The 20,847-nt window shown below is 51.0% G+C and overlaps 1 protein-coding gene across 10 annotated transcripts in view; it reads left to right on the top strand.

Moving 5' to 3' along the window:
- Positions 1-17,242, top strand: part of NTM (neurotrimin) — a 934,251-nt gene extending 917,009 nt beyond the window's left edge. For 5 of the 10 annotated variants that reach the window (XM_067751604.1, XM_067751610.1, XM_067751608.1 and 2 more), the window contains 4 exons: positions 2,510-2,661; positions 5,739-5,774; positions 11,021-11,053; positions 16,390-17,242. In XM_067751604.1, coding sequence (XP_067607705.1) covers positions 2,510-2,661; positions 5,739-5,774; positions 11,021-11,053; positions 16,390-16,496 — 328 coding nt within the window. In that variant the 3' untranslated portion in view covers positions 16,497-17,242. Of the gene's footprint in view, positions 1-2,509; positions 2,662-5,738; positions 5,775-5,882; positions 5,906-9,341; positions 9,446-11,020; positions 11,054-16,389 lie in introns of those variants that run through there. The other 5 variants (XM_067751605.1, XM_067751606.1, XM_067751607.1 and 2 more) reach the window with 5 other exon arrangements.
- Positions 17,243-20,847: the final 3,605 nt, after the last annotated feature.

Here is a 20,847-nt window from a genome sequence, read left to right on the forward strand (position 1 = left end):
GACCGGTTGGTGGGGAGCTAAGCGGGAATCGGCACCATCAACCTTTTGGTTCCAACTGGTCTGGGGTCTACATGCTTGTGGGCAACACACAGGGGGTTTCAGTATCTGCAAAACAGCTGATGTGTATCCCTTGAGGGGGAACGAGGACCCTGCCCCAGGGCTGCACTATCGTGTATTGGCTACTCCTCCCTTGTCTCTGCATCCCCCTCCCTTCCCTGATTAGCATCTGTTTGAACCTGCCCCTTGGAACTCAGGGAAGGTCATGGAGGCTGACTGGAGTCTATTTCCTACAAACAAGAAACAGGGGATACAGAAAGGCTTTTGTGCCCAGGAGCACCACCGAGTCCTGCTTGGTTTCAGCAGTGGTATGGGATGAGGAGGTGTGTGACCACACGGAGTGTCATCCCAGAAGCTGCAAGGCGCTCTGAGTACCGCTGGCCGCCCTCCTCTGCTTTTAGCTAAAGACATTTCCGAGCTCTCGAGCCGAACCTGCTCTGGGTAAGTGTCTCTCCCCACTGCAGAGCTGAAATCTAGTTCACAGCTTGCTTCTGACGTGAAGGCTTCCTCCCCAGCCCAGAGATGGCATCAGAATGGCAAATGGGATCAATATGCTTGGCGGGCTCAGAGAAGCCTCCTGGCAGGTGGGCTTCAGAGCCTTCTCTGCACAGCACCCCCTGGAGGACCAGCATCTACGGAACATGCTGGAAATAGAACAGTGGTGTCTGGCCGCACAGCCAGACACCTCATTCGGTTTGGACTGTGCTCACGTTTTAATGAAGTCCCTGGACTCAGGCCGGTTCACTGCCCCTCACTTAGGAGAGACAAAGCCTCACAGATGAAAATCTACAGAATGGAAAGAAAGCAAGGCAAGTTCCTTCAACCCTACCCTGACTTCCCTGGAGACAGACGTTGGGTTAGGACTGAGGCCAAAATCCTGCTCTTCTCATCACAGTGGTCATAAGTCTTGGCGAAGGAGAGAGCCATCCTGTCCTCCTACAGAGACGACAGCACCTTCAGATAGTAACAAAACAGCTGACATCTCTGCCAAAAACGTCCTGTGGCCCAGGGGCAGGCGGGAGTTTGCAGTGTCTGACTCCACAGAAATATATTATTTCAAATAACACTTTATGGTTTACAAAGCATTTTCTCATCATTGTCCTGCTGGGCTTTACTTTCTATTTCTGCCTTGAATATTGTCTCTCTCGGTTTGATGACTCCAATACAGCCATTTGCCCCAATTTGTGTCCCGCAAGCCTGTCCCCATACGCGATCATCTTGCCATATTTTACTGTCTACACGTCCTGCTCCAGCCGGGCCCTACGCGGGCAGCCGCAGCTGACCAGTTCCCTGAGATCCTCCATTCAGAAGGATGATTTTCCCCACTAGTATTTCTCTTTCCTGTAGCACAGACTCAGCTTCTGGGCAGGGAAGTCAAATTATTTCAGGGGAAGTAAAAGGTTGGCTTAAAGCCCATTTTCCGAAATAGAGCATTCTAGAGTTTTTTGAAAAGAAGAGAGCTGGTCTCATAATTTCCATGTAGACATGTAAGTTCAGTAGGAATTGCTACTAACAGCCTCCAGAGATGGAGGATGTGGCCCTACCAACCTCTAACGCAGTTTTCGGCTTTCCCTCTCTGTCTGCCCTGTAATGGTGTCTGTGCTTCTAATAAGCGTGCCTGGCTGTCCTTCCCACTAACTCTCTGTGGCTTTTAGTAAGTGGCCCCGGCTGTCGGTATGAGCCCTCGTGGCACACTGGACTCCATGATGGGGTGAAACAGCTCGGGGAGACAGTCCTGGCCACATAGGGCCACATTCTCAGGCATCTGTAATCTCTTCCAGGCTGAGTTGCTATAATACTGTGGACAGCTCACCACTCCTAGGCCCTTCAGAGTCCCCTAACGTAAAAACGATCCCCGATTCTTTAATCCTAATCACAGCCCAAAATAAGGTATTATCTGTAGAATGCCTCAAGTTCTTAAGGGATAATTTTATCACTCAGGTGCTTGGAAAAACATTGTTCTTTCAAACCCCTCAGGTTTTCCTCCTCTTTGAACACCGAGTTTTTCATTTTTCCGGTTGTCATCATCGTCACCATCATGTGTTCATCATCACCACCATCAACATCAATTATGTCCACAATTCCGAGCACCTACCGCACGGATCCTGTTGGGCTGAGTGCACACAGCTGGCACGTTATATTTGTTCCAGGCACCTGCCTTCAGAGAACTTCACTGTCTTCATAGGGAGACGGATATCTGCACTGTGCCAGGGAAGGACTCCAGGCACACACCTAAAACAGAGAAATGCAATTATGTGTGATTGGGGCCAACTTGTTGTGTAGTTGAATGCAAAAAAATAAGTGATTATAGTGATGACAGAAAGGGGGCAGAGGGAAGGTCATTAATTCCAGAGTCTCTCTTCTTCCTTATGAGAGGAAAAAAAAAAAAAATATATATATATATAAAACCATCTCCTTTTTCTCTTTTTGGTCTGTCTTTTGTTTGTCTCAGGCTGGTTGAAGGAAAGAAGGGGGTCAAAGTGGAAAACAGACCTTTCCTCTCCAAACTCATCTTCCTCAACGTCTCTGAACATGACTATGGGAACTACACGTGTGTGGCCTCCAACAAGCTGGGCCACACCAACGCCAGCATCACACTGTTCGGTGAGATGGAAGCCCAGGCTGGGCAACGAAAGAGGGAGGGGCGTGTGGAAGACGGGGGGCAGGAGGGAAGGGCAGCGGGGGCGTGGAAGAGAGTCAGGGGTAGTTAGGCAGGGGTGGGTGAGAAGGGCAAGAAAGGAGGAAGGAGGGGGAGGGAGAGAGAGAGAGAGAGAGAGAGGGAAACAGCACACGTATGAAAGTAGATACCAGGTGTCATTCTATACTAGGAAGAATCCTGATATCAGAGAAAAGGATTTGAAGATACTGAAGTGACGTTGCATTTTTCCCTTCTGTATCTTCTGAACTGACTGTGGTTATTACAGTTGGGTCTAATAGTTAAGAGCCCAGAGAGGAACATGCACTATTTCCGTACTTGTTCCCTGGATGAGTGTGAAATGTTACCACTTCTGAAACTTTTTCTGGCCATTGGGACGTAAGAGAAACTGCATTGTATTTATAAAAGTAGAATCCTGAGCCTTGGGATCCTGAGTGCTATTAGCGTTAGAGGAAGAATTAACCTAGAAAATGAGTGTTTCCCCAGTTCTCCATTTGTGTCCAAGGGTGTTGTCTGAAGGGATCTGTCCAACCAAGCCCCCATCCGGACAGAAGTCCCATAATCATTCATGCATTAATTCATTCAGTCGCTATTTATTGAGGACTAATGTGTGCAAGGCAAACTGCTGTGCCTTCATTACATATCCGGCAACTGTACTGGTGCCAGAAACAAGGAAAGGAAGCGAGTAAACAAGCTGCCTCTTAGACCCCGACGTCTCGCACTTCTGTGGGTAGAACAGGTACACAGAAGTGAGTCTGGATGCCCGAGCCTCATCCGGCATCCGTGATGGGTTCCATCCCCGGGTAGAGGCAGATTCTCCCCACAGCCCACAGGGTTAATCTCTGGTTGCTTTGGGGGCAAATGCCTCCAGGCCCCAACAAGTTCAGTTAGCTTGGAATTTTTCGAGTCTGGTCCCACGTCCACCATGTTAACAAGCACTCTTGAATGTTACAGGGAGGGAAAGGTGAGGAAGTTAGCAGAAAATTGGCAGGAACCTAAATCCTTTTTATTCTGAGGACCCCCAGATAATTCCAGAGCTTCAAGTAGCGCCCCTCCCCCTGCCCTGCCCAATCCTCTCCATGGCGCAGTGGACCCAGCCTGCCCCGGTAGCCCACCTGTGCTGCTCCACTGTCCCCTCTCGATTTCCAAATCACATTCCATCCCCCTTATAAAGCCCAGCTTTATCCAGGAGGGCCGGGAAGGGGAAGCCTGCCCTTGATCCCAGAGCTGGCAGACCCGCATGGGCAGAGCTGTGATTAGAGCGATTGGTGTGTCTCATGCCTCCCACACAGGGCCAGTCATCATGGCCCCTCACGTTTGTCAGCCTTTTGGCTTTTGGGCAGGTGTCTGTCTGCATGAACAGAAGGCCCATGGTTAGGAAGGGGCAGCCCCCTCCTTCCCTTGCCTTGCAGATGCAAGGTTCCCCCTGAGTTCCCTGCTCTCCACGCATAGCCTTGCTCATTCCTATAAACAATCTCCCTCCTCCTTTGACCCCTTTGCTCTTCCAAATCAGATGCATGAAATGGTTTTGCAATTGGCTTTATCACTGCTAATTCCCCGGCCCCTTCCCCTTAAGCCATCTAAGATGAGAAGAGAGAGAAGAAGCAAACTTTAAGAGTGAAATCCTGGCATTTGTGACCAGCAACGCAGTGAAGCACGTGCCATAAATCTGCTCCTTTCCGCAGACCCATGTCTGGCAGTTAAAACCTCTGCCCTCATCCCCACCGGTCTGTCAGCATTCATGTCACCCTGTGTATCACTTGGGACAGTCCTACAATTGCCAGCTTTCTGGAGTACAGGGGGCTCTCTAAAAACTGATAGTATGGAGTCAGATAAGTGTAGAAAGCCTGGGTCCAGCAAAGATGAACGGGGCCCATGTGGGCATGTTCCTTAACACGGGAGGTCTCAGAGCCTTTACACACTAAATCTCTAAGAGGGAGAAAAAGTTTGGAGCATTTTTCCAAATTTAATCAAACAGAAACCAAGTTTCTAGCCTCATTGGAGAGAGCATTTCTGAGGAGCCCATCACAGGAATGCCGCCTGGGTGACGTAGTACCACGAGGCTATGAGATCCCGCTAACGGGCAAGATGGGCGTTTCCACCGCATCAGCTCTGCTGTGGCTGGTCCACAGAGCGCGGCCCCTAAACTATTGCCACCCACTGTCAGTAAGACCTCTTAACAAATGTAAATGCATTAGGGAGTTTCCCACGTCATTTCCTATTATCAGAAGACTCGGCTCAGAGCCATCAAGCCGACTTGAGCAGGTTGGAAAGCAGCGTTCACTTTATGCGAATATACTTTGTGATGAAGCTCATTCTCCTGTAGCATCAGAGAGCTGGCTAAATTAGCATCATGTTGCCACCAACCTGCACATAAGCTGTACACATGACCTGACGTTGAAAAATGAGGGATGCTGGTGCTGGGAGATTGCCATCAGGGTCAGTATCTTTGAGGTACTTAAGCCAAACGGGGCAGGGGTGGTCTTTCCTATCAGGAACCAGTAGGGTTCTGAGCACCTTGTCCCTAAGGTTCCAGAGGCTGCAGGGGACCAGGAGAGTTCAGCCCCTGTGATCCTGAATCACAGAGGTTCCTGGGAGGACCTTGCTCCTGCCATGGTGCTATGAGGACCAGAAATTCCTGAACTAGGTCTTCCAAAAGGAAACAGTGTGGGTGTGGATGTGACACAGATCTCATCTGGAGAGGGACTTTGGTCCTGTGTTACCACATCAGCACCCCAGCTCAGCACGCAGAGTCCGTGCTGCCCGCGCTGGGGTGCGTGCGCATGGCCAGCCCCTCACCTTCCGACCGCGGCATCCTGTGTGCATGCACCCCACCTTTCAGCGTTCCTCATGCTGCATCTTGTCCTACCACCTCTGGTTTTTGTGTCTTCTTTTGTTTCTCCATCCCTCCAGAAATGTGTGTGAAAGACAGTATACAAACTATATATGGCCAATATATAGCTACTGTATATAATATATGTGTTTGTTTTCATTTTTCTCTCCTGTATATCCCCACCTGCTTTAGAGCTAAGTGAGCCTACAAGCTCAACTTTGTTACAAGGTCAGTATCCCACCCACCCCTGCTGTCTGGGTTCTCTCCTCCCCGCTTTCTCCCAGACCCCCCTCCCCACCCCCTGCCGTGCATCACCCCAGGCTCCTGTCTGTATAGGTGCTTAGTGAATGGCAGCAGAAGCTAAGGAGGTTACTGGGAGCCGATGAAACTCCAAGGATGGCCCCCTTTTCTCCGCTCACCCTGCCCACCTCCCCAGAAGGGCTAGGAGGGAAGAGGAAAGGAAAAGGCACTAACTTCTCAAAGCCCGGAGATCTGATGGAGGCAAAAGGCTGAACCAACAGGCAGAGAAGTCCACCCACTGAGCAGTTTTCATAACAAGAGTCCCGTTGACAGCCCAGCCATAGAAGCAAACATCCTGTGCAGGGAGATTCGGATGGTCCTGAAGCTGCAGCAGCAGGTTCACGGGGAGGGTCTCCGGGAAAGAAAGGTGGGCAGGCGCACCTGCGGGATCCTCAGCAGCAGTGACCTGGAGTGGGCGCCGCTGAGCCCTAGTCCAGAGCCCGACTTCCGGGTGTTCTTTGCGCTTGGGTAGCTCAGGAAACATCGTTCAGACTCAATTTCCTCTTCTGTGACATAGAACTGAGCTGCCTTATCTATCTGAGAGCTGTTCCGGCCTTCACCTGAGAGCGTGTATTAAAAAGGCTTTGAAAATCGCCAGGTGCACGTTAGATTGTTGGAGTCCAGTCTCCGGATACAGGGACCTCCCCCTGTCACGACACAGGGGTTCATGATCTCATTTCTCAAGCCCTCTCCCCATCCCCTTTCCACCTCTTCCACTCCAAGTCCTCTCCCCGTAGGACACCTGCATCTCTCACCTCTTTTTACTCAGCCCTTCACATTTTCGCAAGCTCCCTAGCCTAGCAAAAGTGATTCATTTAGACTGTGACTAAACATTTGGGCAGGAGTGGGCCCAGGCTGAGCGGTAGAATCAAACACGTGCCGTGTGTGCTGTTTATGTTTTCCTCCTAAGGACCGTGCAGACCCTCAGAGAGCCCCACAGGAAGGCAGCTGTGACAGCAATGACGGGCATGTCTTTTCCCACCTTCCACCTACCCCCCGACCCTTCTCATCCCACCTGTTCATCCATTCGCGTTGCACAAACAGTCATCGGGCGATGGCGTTAGACTTGGAAGGCGGGGGAGGGGATGGAAGAAAATGAATTATATGGGAAGCTGTTTGACATATGAGGAAGAATGCTTTTATTGTGAAATGATTCAGGGATGCATTATTCACCTTAGTGATGTAGGGCACCCTGGTGATAGACAGCAAAGGGGAAAATGAAACAAAGAAATAGAAAAAAAGTGAGGTCGATGGAAGTGTCCAGGTTCAACTTGATCCAACTTACGTTTATCGAACCCCTGGGCAAGGCGTATCCGCAGATCTCAAAGAGCGTTAGAAAAGTAGCTAAGGGCATAAATGGTAAAAGGGATGTGTGAGAGACAGGACGGAAAGCAGAAGATGCTTCACAAGGGACTCTGAGAAGTGACTCAGCTCATTCTGATCACTGAGATCTTTACTTTCAGAGGGAAAGCGACTTTTAAAACAGGGAGGCGTTGCTAAGGAGTTAGAATTCCACCGAAGGTGCCCTCAAGGCATGGAGGGGGCACATCCCACGCTAAAGCCAACAGTAACAAAACCGATCGGGAAACAAACAAATCACTACCTGATACTGAGCATGGGTCCAGGAGCAGAGGATCCACCTGCTGACGCAGAGCTGAGCTTTCTCACCTGCTCTGCTGGCCACTGAGTCTGGGGCAGGGTCTGCAGGCCAGCTCTCTACTCTGATTCTACTCTGCTCCCACCCTTCACCTTCTTGTTGGGTGCAGGGCAATGGGTCCAGGCCAGAAGCTGCAGTTGGTAGAAACCTGGGACATTCCAAGACTTGGACTAGTGTGGTCCTCCGTGTAGCTGTTGGACTCTTGTGCAGCTCAGGAGTATTTTAGAGAAAACAGATCTCGCTGCTGGGATATTTCTCTCATTCGTGTGTGTGTGTGTGTGTGTGTGTCGCGCGCACGTGTGTGTGTGTGTGTGCGCGCGCGCGCGCGTGTGTGTTGTTGTTTTTTCCTCCTCCTTTTCTAGCGTCCCATAGAATAGAGAGCTACCTCTTTTCTCAGGGAAATACTCCCAGGTTATGCTCCCCTCACCTCCAATGGATTTCCAGGGACAAGGAACGCTTGGCTTTAAAAGACATTCCAAGCTATTTTGCTACTTAATATCCGGAGGGTCTAGAAAGATTCAGATAAGAGAATTTCCCTCCTTCTCAGCATTTTCTGCCACCCTTGAAGTATTTCTCTGCTCCCTTTTTGCAAACACAACAGATTGCATGCCCCCCTCTCATATTAATATCTGGTGGTGCAGGACGCTTGCCGTGATAACTGAGGACTCAGGGATGCACCGCCATCCCTCACGCCCTACCTCAGAGGCATATGTGCCAGGGGCACACTGCAAGCTCAGCGACCCGGTGGCTGTTCATTTCCCAGCCTCAGGTCCTTTGTCTTCTATCTCCTGGGCAAGGAGTCAGATTTGATGCTATCAGCGGGCTGGGAAAGGTTGGCTGATTAATGCCTGCGAACCTTGCAGTGACCATCAAATCATCTTATTAAAGAAGGCGGAAGTAAGTCAACTCTGTGCATCGGAGGGAAACAGTTGCAGTGGCAGAGATGATCTGTTTTTCCCTACAGGGATGAAAGATACTTAATTAAGGGCAGCCACCCAGCAGTGAGCATTTCTGTGGCACGTGTGTCTAGATACAGAAGGTACCAAAAAAGATCCCTTCACGCTGTTTCTGGAAGGTTTATTTGTCCTGTATAACCATCCTGGTGTGAAACCAGCCCTGCCCCACCCATTAGAATCAGACAGCACCCCTTTGCCCACCTAGGTACCTGGATTCAGCTGGGCTTGGGGGCAGAAAGATCACTTCATGGCTTGACCAGAGGTATTAACTTGGAGGCTTAAAGGGAGCAGTTCCTTTTTTGTTGTTTTTATGTTATTTTTCTTTCATTTTTTCTTTCTTTCTTTCCCACTCTACCTGGCTTCACCTTAACACATCAACAAAAAGATCACACATTTCAGGCGAGCTCTTGGTGAGAAAAATACATGCTTAGATTTGAAGGATCGTTGTTTTTGTCGATAGCCAAGGGTTAACGCAAAGCCTTGAGCTCAGAGCTCGTACACGCTTGGAGGTTCGAAGAGGCTCATACTCCCGGAAGCTGTGCCCAGTGGTGTTAGCACCTCATGATGATAAACATGATGTAGAAACAGTTTCTACATCTCTTCTTAGAACCAAATCACGGGGAGTGGGCTGGAGCTCAGCAGGAGGTCTCCAGTAAACATAAAGAATGCCTTGGTTACGTTTCCCTCCTCACTGTGGTGAGATACATGAGTGGCAGAGGGGTTGAAACATTGCCACCTGGAAAAGCCCAAAGGTTAAGTTCTAGGAAAGTCCAGAATGAGTGTCAAATAGCCCTTTACCCATGTGGACACCAAGGCATGATGACCTTGGAGAGTCACCGGGAAAGGATCTGGATGGAACTACTAAGATGAAGCTGTTTTCAGATCTTTGCCCTCACGGAAGACCACTCCTGGCTCCAGAGCACCGCAGGAGCCTGTGCTTTCACTGTACTCCTCTTCCAGATAGTTCCAACAAGCCAGACTACCAGGTAGAACCCCTCCCTGCGTCCTCCCTCCCACAGAGCCCATCACTCTGTGGGCTGCCCTCCCTCACACGTGCCCTGCTTTGCACCGCTTGTGGTTTGGGGGCGAAAGGCCGTGATGCCTTTATGCCTCCAAGCATCTCTCTGCAGACTGTCCCCCTTCCTTCCAGTCACCCTTCGTCCTGGTACAGGGAGGCTCAAGACAGTGGGGCCCGAATGAGGAAATTCATGAAACAGCCCCTGGTTAGCTACTAGGCTGGGGTTGAGGGCCCAGTAATCTCTCCAGGGGACTGTCCTTGCTAAACGCACAGCAGACAGCATGGACCGGCACTCCTGGCTTTTCTCTACTACCCTGACTGTGCATCAGATCTTCTCTGAGTCACCCCTTTGAACCTTGATCTTAGATCCACCCACGGAGTGGCTTCTCAGGGTTGCTAGTGTCCACTTGGATCAAGATTTGCATCGTATCTCAGATGCCTTTAAAGAGTAGACTGAGAGCTTGAATGCACAGGGACATACTCACCTGATTTTGGTCAAATGTTGTAGTCGAGTTTAGGCTGAGTTATTTCTAGGTTGTCTTTCCTTCTACATGCGAGGACCTTTGCACAGAGAATTGTATCACTTCGATGCAAAAGACTTTAATGTCATTTTCTTTTGTTGAGCTTTATTTTCCTTTATTTTAGGTATAATTGATGAGTAAAAGTATAAGATATTTAAAGTGTGCACCATGGCGATTTGATACCCCTATACACTGTGGAAGGATTTCCCACCCTCTGTATCCAGGGTGAACATGTGCAGAGGCCCCCAGCTAAAGAGGGAGGTGAAAGATGAGAGGTCATCCCACTGCTGGCTGGTCAGCAGAACAGGCTCTGTGGATTGGCCTGAGAGCTTGAATTGGTGAATGAGGGTGTTTCCTGGGTCAGACAGCAGAGAGGGGCTGGTGCCCAACATTTCCACAGGTGGGTCCCAGCAGCAGGGATGCAGGTCTTAATGCCTTTGGTTGCTCCAGAGAGAGGAAGCCCTCTGGGCCAGCTTCCTGTAGTCTGAATCTGAGAGAGGTCAGCTATCAAAGGTCTGGGCTCCTCTGGTACGTGGAAACTTGCTCCTCGGTATTTCTAAGATGCACTGATAAATGCCAGTTAACTTTACATCTCAAACAGAACTTGGCTACCTGCATTCAGATTGCTGTAGGAGGGCCTATTTGTATGAGCCAGTTTTATACTAAAGCCTGCAGACTTCAACTAATTCGAGGATAGTCTGGGGGCCAAAGAAAGAAGGTTACTCTTCAAAAAGTGGTTATTGGCTTGGGACCTCGGGCTCCACGGTACTGGCATATCCCCTGCTAAGACACGGTAGGGGTGCTGGCTCTCTTTGGGTCAGGGTTCCAATGTGACCATCACTCACATCCTTCCCCGGCCCCCCACTCAACCTATGGCAACTGACTTCCCAGCAAGCCAGAGGGGTGCACGTCTGGGGGCTGGGCCGGAAGTTCAGCCTCCTTCCCCCAAACCATCAGAGGGTAAAGTGGGTGTCTCTGGCTGCTCTCTGCCTTAACAGTGGCTTGTTTTTCATTTCTTTTAGAAGTCAAAACCACAGCTCTGACCCCTGGGAAAGGTTGGTATGCTTACTTTCCAGGCAGCTGCTGCCCTGGTGGGCTGAGGTGCCCAAGACTCTTTCCCTTCTTGCAAGATGCCTTTTCTTCGGCACTAACCCCAGGAGGCAGCCCGGTGGGAACCGCCTGACCTTGGGCCGGCCCTGTGTCAATTCAGATCAACTGTCCCCAAGGACATCTGATTCTCCCCGGGTGCCTCCCCTGCAGAAGTCTAACTTGTCTTTGCTGCCAGCACTAATGAGGACCTGTCAGTGCCCCAAATAGCTCCATGTCTCGGCCCCTGTGTACCAGGCCCGCCTCTTTCCTTTGCACACGGATGCTCTAATGCAATGATCTTCTTAGACCTTGGCCTTGCATGCTGGCCTCTGCTCACCCTATTCTCTCTTTCTCTCTCTCTAACTTGGAGCTGGAAGGGAAGTGGCAGGAGGGAGGGGAAAGGGGAAGGAAGGGGGAGGTTCTTGGGTGAGTCACTTGGCTACAAATAAATTGCATCTTATTTGAGGCTTTCATTGCATCCAGATGTTTCCGATGGATAATTGACACTCATCACAGTTCTCCGGGACCCTAATGGTCCTGGTGATTAGTCTCTTTAGGCCTCCAGAGCTCTATAATGAGATTGAGGCAATAAAGCATTCCACGCAGAGTGGAAGCGTGGCTGGATGAAGAGCAGAGACCTCATCCGTGTGGCCGAGTCACCAGGCAGATGGGCTGAGCTGTCACTCTGGCCAGCAAGGGCTCTGAGAGGGCCTTGCTCCGGGAGCTTGGGATCCATGCCTGCCTGGACAGCAGGTCCTCCTCTCACGGCGAGCTTCCTGCGCCGGTCAGTGTGAGAGGGCCTGTGTGCTCCCCACCTTGACCCGTGCCCGGCAGGGCAGGTCCTGTGGCCTCACTCTCTGCTCTCCTCCTCGCTGGAGATGTGCGAGTTCCACAACGCGGCAGCTCCGAGTTAGTGGAAAGATAATTGTATTTGGAGACGGAAGTCACGGGACCTTGGGGAAGTCACTTAAGGTCTCCGAGGTTGAGTTTCCACACATTAGGGCGGGAGATAATAACCTTCATCTCCTACGTGAGGGGCTTTATGGGGCCGGAACCCCTTTCCAGTTGCAGGCCCTCCACCTAGAATTTTAACCAATATGGCTTTACTTCTGTGAATATCTTCCCTCAACCACAAGAATTTTCAGTGACTTTTATTGGAAATAGTTCGAAATAGGGGGGAAGGGTGTTCAGATGAGAAAATGGAGGTAAAGCCAGAGGCAAGGTAGGAGAGAATGTTTTGCTTTGTTCTTGGTTTGGTTTGTGGGTTTCTTTCCAAGTAGAATCTTAAGAAAAAGAAAAACAGAGACAACGTAAGCATGGACATGTAGCACAGGTCACAATGTTCTGGTTCCTTCCTTCTTTCAACAAAGGTTTATTAAATACCTGTTGGGTGCCCAGCTAGGCACAGACCCTGCCCTTATGGAGCTCACAGCATAGGGGAAGAAATGCATGTGAGACACATAAAGATAATTGTAGGACAGGGTGGTGCATATTTTGATAGTGGGATGTGTATGGTGCTGTGGAAGCAAACCAGAGTAAGTCAAGGAAGGCTGCCTGGAAGAGGTGACTGGGGCCAGAACAGAACCTGGAACGAGGAGTGCGAGTGAGTCAGGTGAAGAGCATTTCAGGCAGAAGGTGCAAGGATGGGAATTAAATAAAATAGGCTGGAAGGTACACGCTCGTGTGCGCACACGTATGTGTGGTGCCCGCCTGCTGGTGGGGGCGGGGCGCGAGGCTAAGGAGGCAGATGACAGGCAGACTAGGAAATGCAGTGCGTGTCCTACGGAGCAGGTGGGAGGTTTTGTAAAGGCTGAAGGAATCCAATCCATCATTGGTCTGATCAGCTTGGAGTCACAGACACAGCAGCCTGGAGTTGGCACAAGGAGTCAACCCGAGGGGTCCAGGCGCAGGTGGCGGAGAGCTGGTGCACATCCTCTGAGAGGATGTGAGGAGACCCTGCCTCCGGGTTTCTCCAGGTACCACCCCTGTTTCCTCCTGCAGGCAGCTGTGTCCAGGAGGGAGGCTGGGCGGGGCAAGGGGAGGGCGCTGGGGGAGCGAGGCCAGGCTGGAAGTGGTGTTCAGGGGAGTGACAGCCCCGTGGACCCACCTTGGTCAGGAGGGTGGCCACGGAACATCACACAGGGAGGGCCCCCGGCACACCCAGTGGCCTTTTCCTTTCTTCTCTGGGAGGAGTTCTCTGACAGGGAGCCAGGCCCCCTCCCCACAGGCTTCCTGCGTGCGTCCCAGGGCACGGGCGGAGCCGGAGCAGTACAGGCGACCGGAGCACCTGCCGCGCAAGGCCATTGCCAGGTTCCCCGGGCACTTTTGCCAGCTCCCAGCCACCACCTGTGGGGCGTTTCAGACTCTGTGGCCGGCAGACAAGGTTCCTGACTTTTCTGAGCTGGTAACCAAGCCAGGCCCCTGCTGGGCTGTCTGCCTGGCGTGTGCATCCTTCATCCTCTTCCCTGGAGACGTCTGCTGGCCGGGCAGCCCAGAGGGGTGGAAGGCGCCAGAGGCAGAGAGCATCTCCATGTGGGAACTGGCGATGTCCCCCTTCGCTTACCAGGAGCGGGGATGGGAGGGCTGTGTTGGGGGGTAGTGGGGAGTGGGTTTCAAAGCTGTGTGAGCCAGTGTTCAGGAGAGAAAAGAGGTGAGAGAGGAGCCCTGTGTGAACAGATGCGTGTCTGTCCAGGCGCCATGAGCCAGGCGTGCAGGATGCGTTTGGAATCGCGGAGCAGTGTGCACCTGGGGAGCGGTGCAGCCACCAGCCCTCCCGTCACACTTGGAACCCAGCTGCTCCCAGGGACTCAGAACAACCTCCCTGTCTCAGAGTTGGCCTCAGGCAGAGGCAGGGCTCTCCTGGAAGGATCCTGGAGTGGTCCAGAGAGGAAGGGCTTTCTCACAGGAGAGGAACAGATAACTCCTCACTCTAGAAGCCCTGGGGCCGGCTTCTCTCCGGAGATTCCAGAGACTGCTGTATACATAGCAGTGATTGAATATAAAGGCTAGAGTTTCTGGTGGTGGTTTATATAGAAACATAGTAGTTAGATTTCAGAAGATGCAACCAATTGAATGGTCAACGATAAGCAAGTCTGAATGGTGCTTCTTGGGGCTGCTCCTTTGTCACGGGTATCCCAGTGGACTGACAGAAGGAGAGCGTTCAGTTTTGTGTTGCCCAGACGTTCACCTCCCCGGCGGGGAACAGAAAAGGCATCTCTTGTCCTTCTCCTCAGGAGAACTTGCGCTGCCAGGAAGTTCGGGCCTTGGAAGCACTGCTGTTGGGGAGAAAGAAAACCTCCTCTACCCTTCTAGGCTCTTCTTGCCGGTCTAAAACTTAAATCGACATAAAACAGAGTAACAGGAGAAAATAAAGCAAAAATTTACTAATATGTATACATGGAAGAGGCCTAGGAAAAGTGATTAACTCACCAAAATGCCCCAAACCCTCACCTTAAATACCACCTTCAGCTAAAGACAAAAGAGGATGTTGGGGGACTTCCCTGGTGGTGCAGTGGTTAAGACTCCACACTCCCGATGCGGGGGGCCTGGGTTCGATCCCTGGTCGGGGAATAGATCCCACATGCATGCCACAACTAGGAGTTCGTGTGCTGCAACTAAGACCTGGTGCAACCAAAGAAATAAATAAATGTTTAAGAAAAAAAGAGGATGTTGGGGGTAGAGGCTTAGGACTTCAGAGGGAGGGGAGGCAATTCACGTAGAGAAGGAAAGGCGGGTGTTTGGTAGACAGTGATTTCTGGGCTAGGCAGGGAGATGGACACAGAGAGGAGCAATAACTAACAGATTTTGCAGGTTCATCCCTGTCTCCACACCCAGGTCACACTGTAGTTACCTATGGTGACAGCTCCCTTCCTGGTACAGGTCTTCTTTCTACATTCTTCAGGTAGTTGGGGGAAGGGCAGAGTTTCTTCCTGAGTCTTTTGGACCTTGATTGCTTTCAGCTGGAAGTAATCTGCATGCCAAAGAGACATTTTGGGGTGACAATTTTGCTCCCCTGCAGTTTGAACCAGGCACCAGAGACACACAGATTGGATGACCTGGTGCATTTCAAACTCCTAACTGTTTAGCCACTGACCCAGAATCAGAGATTTGTCCCAAAGGTCTAAGGAATAAATCACAGGGACAGTGCTTCCAAGCCAGGACTTCTAGGACTTGGAATGATTCCATATGGAATCAAGAAGCCTGATTTGATGCTGATCTGCATTAGCCAGAAGTGTCTCCATGTCCAGCATCCGAGTCAGGCAAGCAGGTTCTGGCTTTATCCCTTCAACCCAGTGACGACATGGACTTGCGGCGGTGGGGCACCAGCTTTAAATGCCTCCGTTAAATCCAGTGCAAGAGCCTTCCAGAGTAAGTCCAGTCTGAGAAGATGCCCTGCTTCACTGGGTGCCTAATTCATCTGGGCATCCAAACGTGTGTGCACTGTTCCCGAATCAGAGCTCCATTTGTCACAGGCGTTTGTGGCCACGGGGCTGAGGGAGCCACAAACCTTCTGCTTCCAGTGACAGGGAAGCTGCTGGGGAATTGTATGACCTCATAGTTTTCTTGCCTCCCCAATGTGGCTCCACGTCAGAGAGTATCTGTGTGCAGGTCAGGCTGGTGTGTGCCTCTTAGGAAAATACGCCATCCATCTCCCCCCCAGCAGACACACATCATGGCACGTTCTGCATCCCAGTGTCCATGGAAATCTTCCCTTCCTCCTGTGTACACGGCCAGAGGCCACCTGTCCCTTTGCTTCATCCCCCCTCCACCTCAGGCGAGCTGGTTTGGACCTTTCAAGCATGTGATACTTCAGGAGGTCTGCTGTTACCTGATCCAGATGGGGGAGAGGCCAAGTGCGCTGCCCTGGGACCGAGTGATGGACAGCAGGGGCACCGAGGCCAGTGCAGCAGCCGCAGGGGACAGTTGGTGTGTCCAGCGAGTCCTCTCCTGCATGACAGGAGGGTCACGTGAATGTTTAAGGCGGGCAGTGCTCGGAGGGATTGGACGATGATGCAAACAGTGCAGGGGTCTCACTTTATTGAAGTTCTGTGTAAGGTGTTGATTAATCAGCCACCTTTTTCTTGAACTTGCCCCTGAGCCGTGGCCTCAGCATGTTCTGACAGCAGAGGAGTAGCAGGCACCTGCACACTGTAACCTGAGGTCCCTCCTGCCCGGGTGGGCGCCCCATCATGTAGCTGTGCCCATGGGATCGAGGCTAACGCAGCCTCTGGGTATGGAGCTGGGATGCTGGATGCTCCCAGTTGGAGGGGCCAGGCTCACGACAGGTGTGTTGTGTCTGCAGGCCCGGGCGCCATCAGCGAAGTGAGCAACGGAACGTCGAGGAGGGCTGGCTGCGTTTGGCTGCTACCTCTTCTGGTTTTGGTTTTGCACCTACTCCTCAAATTTTGATGTGAGTGCCACTTTCCCCACCGGGGAGAAGCTGCCGTCACCACCGCCACCAACACATCAGCCACGGCGACCAAGAGCAACGCGAGCATCCCCGTTCTAAAGCAGATACAATCCCACGAAATTCAGAGCCTAAGGGGACACAAATTCGCGGGAGGGGAACAGAGAATACTTTGGGAAAACAGGTTGAACAAGGACATTGGAAATCGCCTTGCAGATACGTAGGTACAGCTGAGTTTTCTTTCTTTTTCCAAACGGGAAGAATGCACGCGGCTTTGGACCCACCCGCAAGCTGCATGGCGTGACCTCCGTTACCAGTCGGGCAAGGGCTCAGCCGTTCTGCCCACCACAGTGCCCCCCCCCCCAAGGAAAGTTCTGGAGTCGGCCACCCCAGATTCAGTCAGTAGAGAAGAACTCAGAGGGAGGCTTGCAGGCCCATTCCTGAACTGTGTCCCTATTGTGTGTGTGATGAAACGCAGCAACAAAAAGATAAATAAAAAGGAAAACTAAACAGGACAGCCTGTCAGCTACAATAATCCCACAATCAACAGTCACAAAAGATATTGTTAAACTTCTTTTTTTGTTTTCATTTTACTACATGGACATCATAGGTAACAAGGGATTCTGATTCATTATTAATTTTATTAATTATATTTTCTGATGTGAGTCTAAAACTTAGTGCAAAAACAAGACAAAACTAAAAAAGTACACAAGTGAAAGGGGTGAAGAGAAGTGTGTTTGTTAAACGTTGAACGTGAATAGTGTACTTCTTACCTAGGTTTACAACTGGTGGACAGCACACCAGGCCTTCACTACCTGGTGAGGATTTGGCAAATCCACCAAAAAATAAGTAAAAAGCCACACATACAATTTAACCAACATCTCCACCAGCGCTACAGATGTCCTCTGCTTCTGGCATTTGTTGCAGACAATACTACACTTCTACATGCTGTTTAGAAACGGAAGGGTGACCTGCACCATATCTTGAGTTTGCTGGTGATGCTTTTTTTGATGACATATATTATACAGTATACATATACATATATTTTTTTTTTGTTAGGGTTCTAGCCATTTTCCTTCTCAGCAGGGTCCTTTCTCAGACATTACTGCATGCTGTATATGGCGTTAGCTGTGTGTTGCTCTTCTAAACGATGATAGAGTTTACTGGTAATTGTGTAATCAGCTCCTGCCTTTTTATTTTCTTGCGTTATTCACATGTCAGAGACATTTCTAAAAAGTGAAAAGAGAAACAAAGCACTAACACAAGGCGCAGCGTCTTTTCCAGGGGCCGCTCTCAGAGGCGAGGGCTAGTGCGGGGGGCCTGGCTTCTCCGTCATGCCTCGGGCACGGACAGACAGCGAGCAGCCGGACCAACTCAGCAGTCAGTAACCACTCGCTTTAGCCCGTTATGGGAATCTCTGATGCCTTTGTGACCACTGGAGAATCGAATCCTCTTGGTTTATTTTATTTAATTTCCCACCTCTGTGTGCGTGTGTATGAAAGAGAAGAAAATGCAGTTTTTAGGTGATCTTTTCTTCCTCCCCCGAAGTCTGGGAACCAGAGGAGCCTCGGGGAGGGGTCGTGATGTGATGAGGGCAGGTGGGATTAGGGGCTGGGGGAGGGAGGGGTTGTCTCTGACTTGACATTAAAAAGTGTTCCATGTCCCTCTCTACCTGGTGTGGTACCTCATTCTCAAGTGGCGGGGGAGGGGAGCAGAGCCTGCCTGGCTCAGGTGTGAAGGAGTGGAGGGGGGTCGGGCTCTGGGTTCAGGCTACTGCTCTGTGGACCCCTCGTGGGCGGAGTGGGGCCCCCTGTGGAGCGGGCTCTGACGACAGGCAGGGCTTCAGGGAAAGCACCTTCTCCATCAGAAGCACGGGAGGCGGGCCTCGTGGTCACCCCACCTCCACTGCCTTCAGGAGGTCCTGCTGTGGCCACACACCTCCCCTCATAACCTGGGCAGATGGCAAGTCCAGTTAGGGGATGGCTTTCACGTGTGATTCTTTCTGGAAGGCATTAGAGTGCAGCCATAGCCCCAAAAGGCCCTGTGGGTGAGCACTGATGAATCCCCAGTCCCGTCCTCCAGTGTTTGGGGGACTCTCTTCCATCCAAGCCTGCCCCCAAACCTTGCCTCTAACTACAAGTTAGGAGAAAAGGTACAGTTCAATGCAGAATAGTTTTCCAATAATTCCAGCCTGTTCTGATGGATTCTGAAGATTCACCGAGAGGCAGAGATGAGGTCCGAGCCCAGTCACCCCGGGATTACCGTGCTTGTGTCCTTGGGGGCAGGTTCCACCTGGAGGAGAAGAAGTGTTTGGAAAGCAGTGCTTTCATTTTCAGCTGCTTCTGGAAGCCCTGAGAAAATCTTGTTGGCGTCGTGGTTCTTTTTATTTTATACATTCGTTGTTTAATTCTTTCCCATTATGGTTTATCACAGGATACTGAATATAGTTCCCTGTGCTGTACAGCAGGACCTTGTTGTTTATCCATCCTGTATGTAATACTTTGCATCTACCAACCCCAAACTCCCAGTCCATCCCCCTCCCTCCCCCCATCCCCTTCGTGTTTCTTTGTGCCCTTCTGCCCTTCCGCCCACACCACCAGGTGCCAGATTCTCCGGCTTCTTCCTGGCAGCGTGAACTGGAGTAGTGGGACCAAGCCTCGCAGATCCGGGCTGCGCTGGAGTCATTCCTTCCTTGTGTCTCAGAACTGCTAAAGGCAAGGGGCTCTGGGTCTCCTTTGAATAAAAGTGGGAGAGATTTACTAGCTTTCCTGTGACCGGAACTTCTATAGACGCGGACCAGAGGAATTCCGTGCAGATCGTGGGTCACGGGAATAGAGGGAATAGAGTGGGAAAAACACTGGGAATTTACATACTTCTAAACTTGAGCCCAGAACCCCCCTGAATAAAATGTACCAGGGCATCTGCAGACAGAGTCTTCCTGGATTTTGTCAGGACAAGAGCACAGAGTGTCAGGTAACCTCCATGTGATTCAGAGCTTTCTCTTTCAGGTTTACTAAGCATGGTTTAGTTCACCCGTCAGCATCCTCGCAGGAAGGACTGGTCTGTCCTGACCAACTGTGACATTGATGAGGACGACTTCCTTTCACCTTTCACCTGTGCCAGTTGCATAGCCCTCCTTGTCTTGAGGCTCTCTGGAGCTCTGGTCATTCGCTAGCACGTTTCTGGTAGAACCAGCCAGCCGTGACTGCTGACTCAGCAGGTAGGAGAACTCCCTGCCCTGCTTCTGGAGGGGTTTCTTCTCCTCTCCTGTTTAGTGCAACACATAAGCCGTGATCTGCTGAATTTCAGTCTCTAAAGGGTGCCCATGAGACAGGGCCTTCAACCAGACTCAGAGTTCAATCCAGGAGGACATGGCTTTGCTAGGCGCTCATAGGGGTGATTTCTAGGCTTCTCGTCTCAGGAAACGAGCTTTGGCAAGACAGTGCTCACTAGAGTGAGTAAAGAAAGCATCCTGAGTAGCGTGTGCAGTTGCTTGTCATGGCACAGATGCTAATGGATGACCATTACTAGGGGCCGGACTGGATTTCAAACATACTGGACCCCTTGGTTCCGTCAAGTTGCAGTCATACTTTAGGATTCAGCCGCTCCCTTTAACCTTAGGCTGTCCTTCGGGGAAACCATGCTTGAGGTTTTGCACATTTTATCCCATAGTCGTGTGTGTGTTGGGAGTACTAGTGGGGAGGTTCAAGCCCTAACCACACACTCCTAGAGAACCCCATTCATCTTCTTTCAACAGAGTATCTGTCCTTTCCCACGAGTGCAGCTGTTCTCAAGTTCCTACCATTAAGTCTCTCCCCATCAGCTCTTCTGCACAATCGGTTCAGGTGTCTGACTTGCAGCGTTGTAGTACTCGTCCAAGGACCGCCTTCTGATGAGTGGGACTCGCAGAACTGGAGCTGTCTTTGCCATCGGTGATCCACAGGTGTTCGCTTCTGTCACTGTGGATGGCGATAATGACAGTGATGATGGACAGTTCTTGTCCTTCACGCTGGAGGGAAGTTAGCCAATGAATTGACGCTGGAATCTGATGGAGGTTCAGCACATTTCGCTGGCCTGACCCCATCTTTATCTTGTACCTCTGGACCGTGAGTTTGGAAGGGAAAGCAGTGACACTAGTCAATCCCAGGATGGTCCCTCTGATGTGTGGGTTTGTTTGATAAAATAATGTATCATCTGGGAACAGCAAAACACCCACAGTGTTGTTTATTCTTACGACGGTAAACATTTGAGGTACTTATCATTAGAGAAAAATCTATGCAGAAGGAGAGGTGGCCAAGTGACAGTACCCACCCCGTGAGCCTGCAGGCTCTCCTGCTACTACTGACCAAATAC

This window comes from Pseudorca crassidens, chromosome 9 (assembly GCF_039906515.1).
Source record: "Pseudorca crassidens isolate mPseCra1 chromosome 9, mPseCra1.hap1, whole genome shotgun sequence".
Taxonomy (NCBI): domain Eukaryota; kingdom Metazoa; phylum Chordata; class Mammalia; order Artiodactyla; family Delphinidae; genus Pseudorca; species Pseudorca crassidens.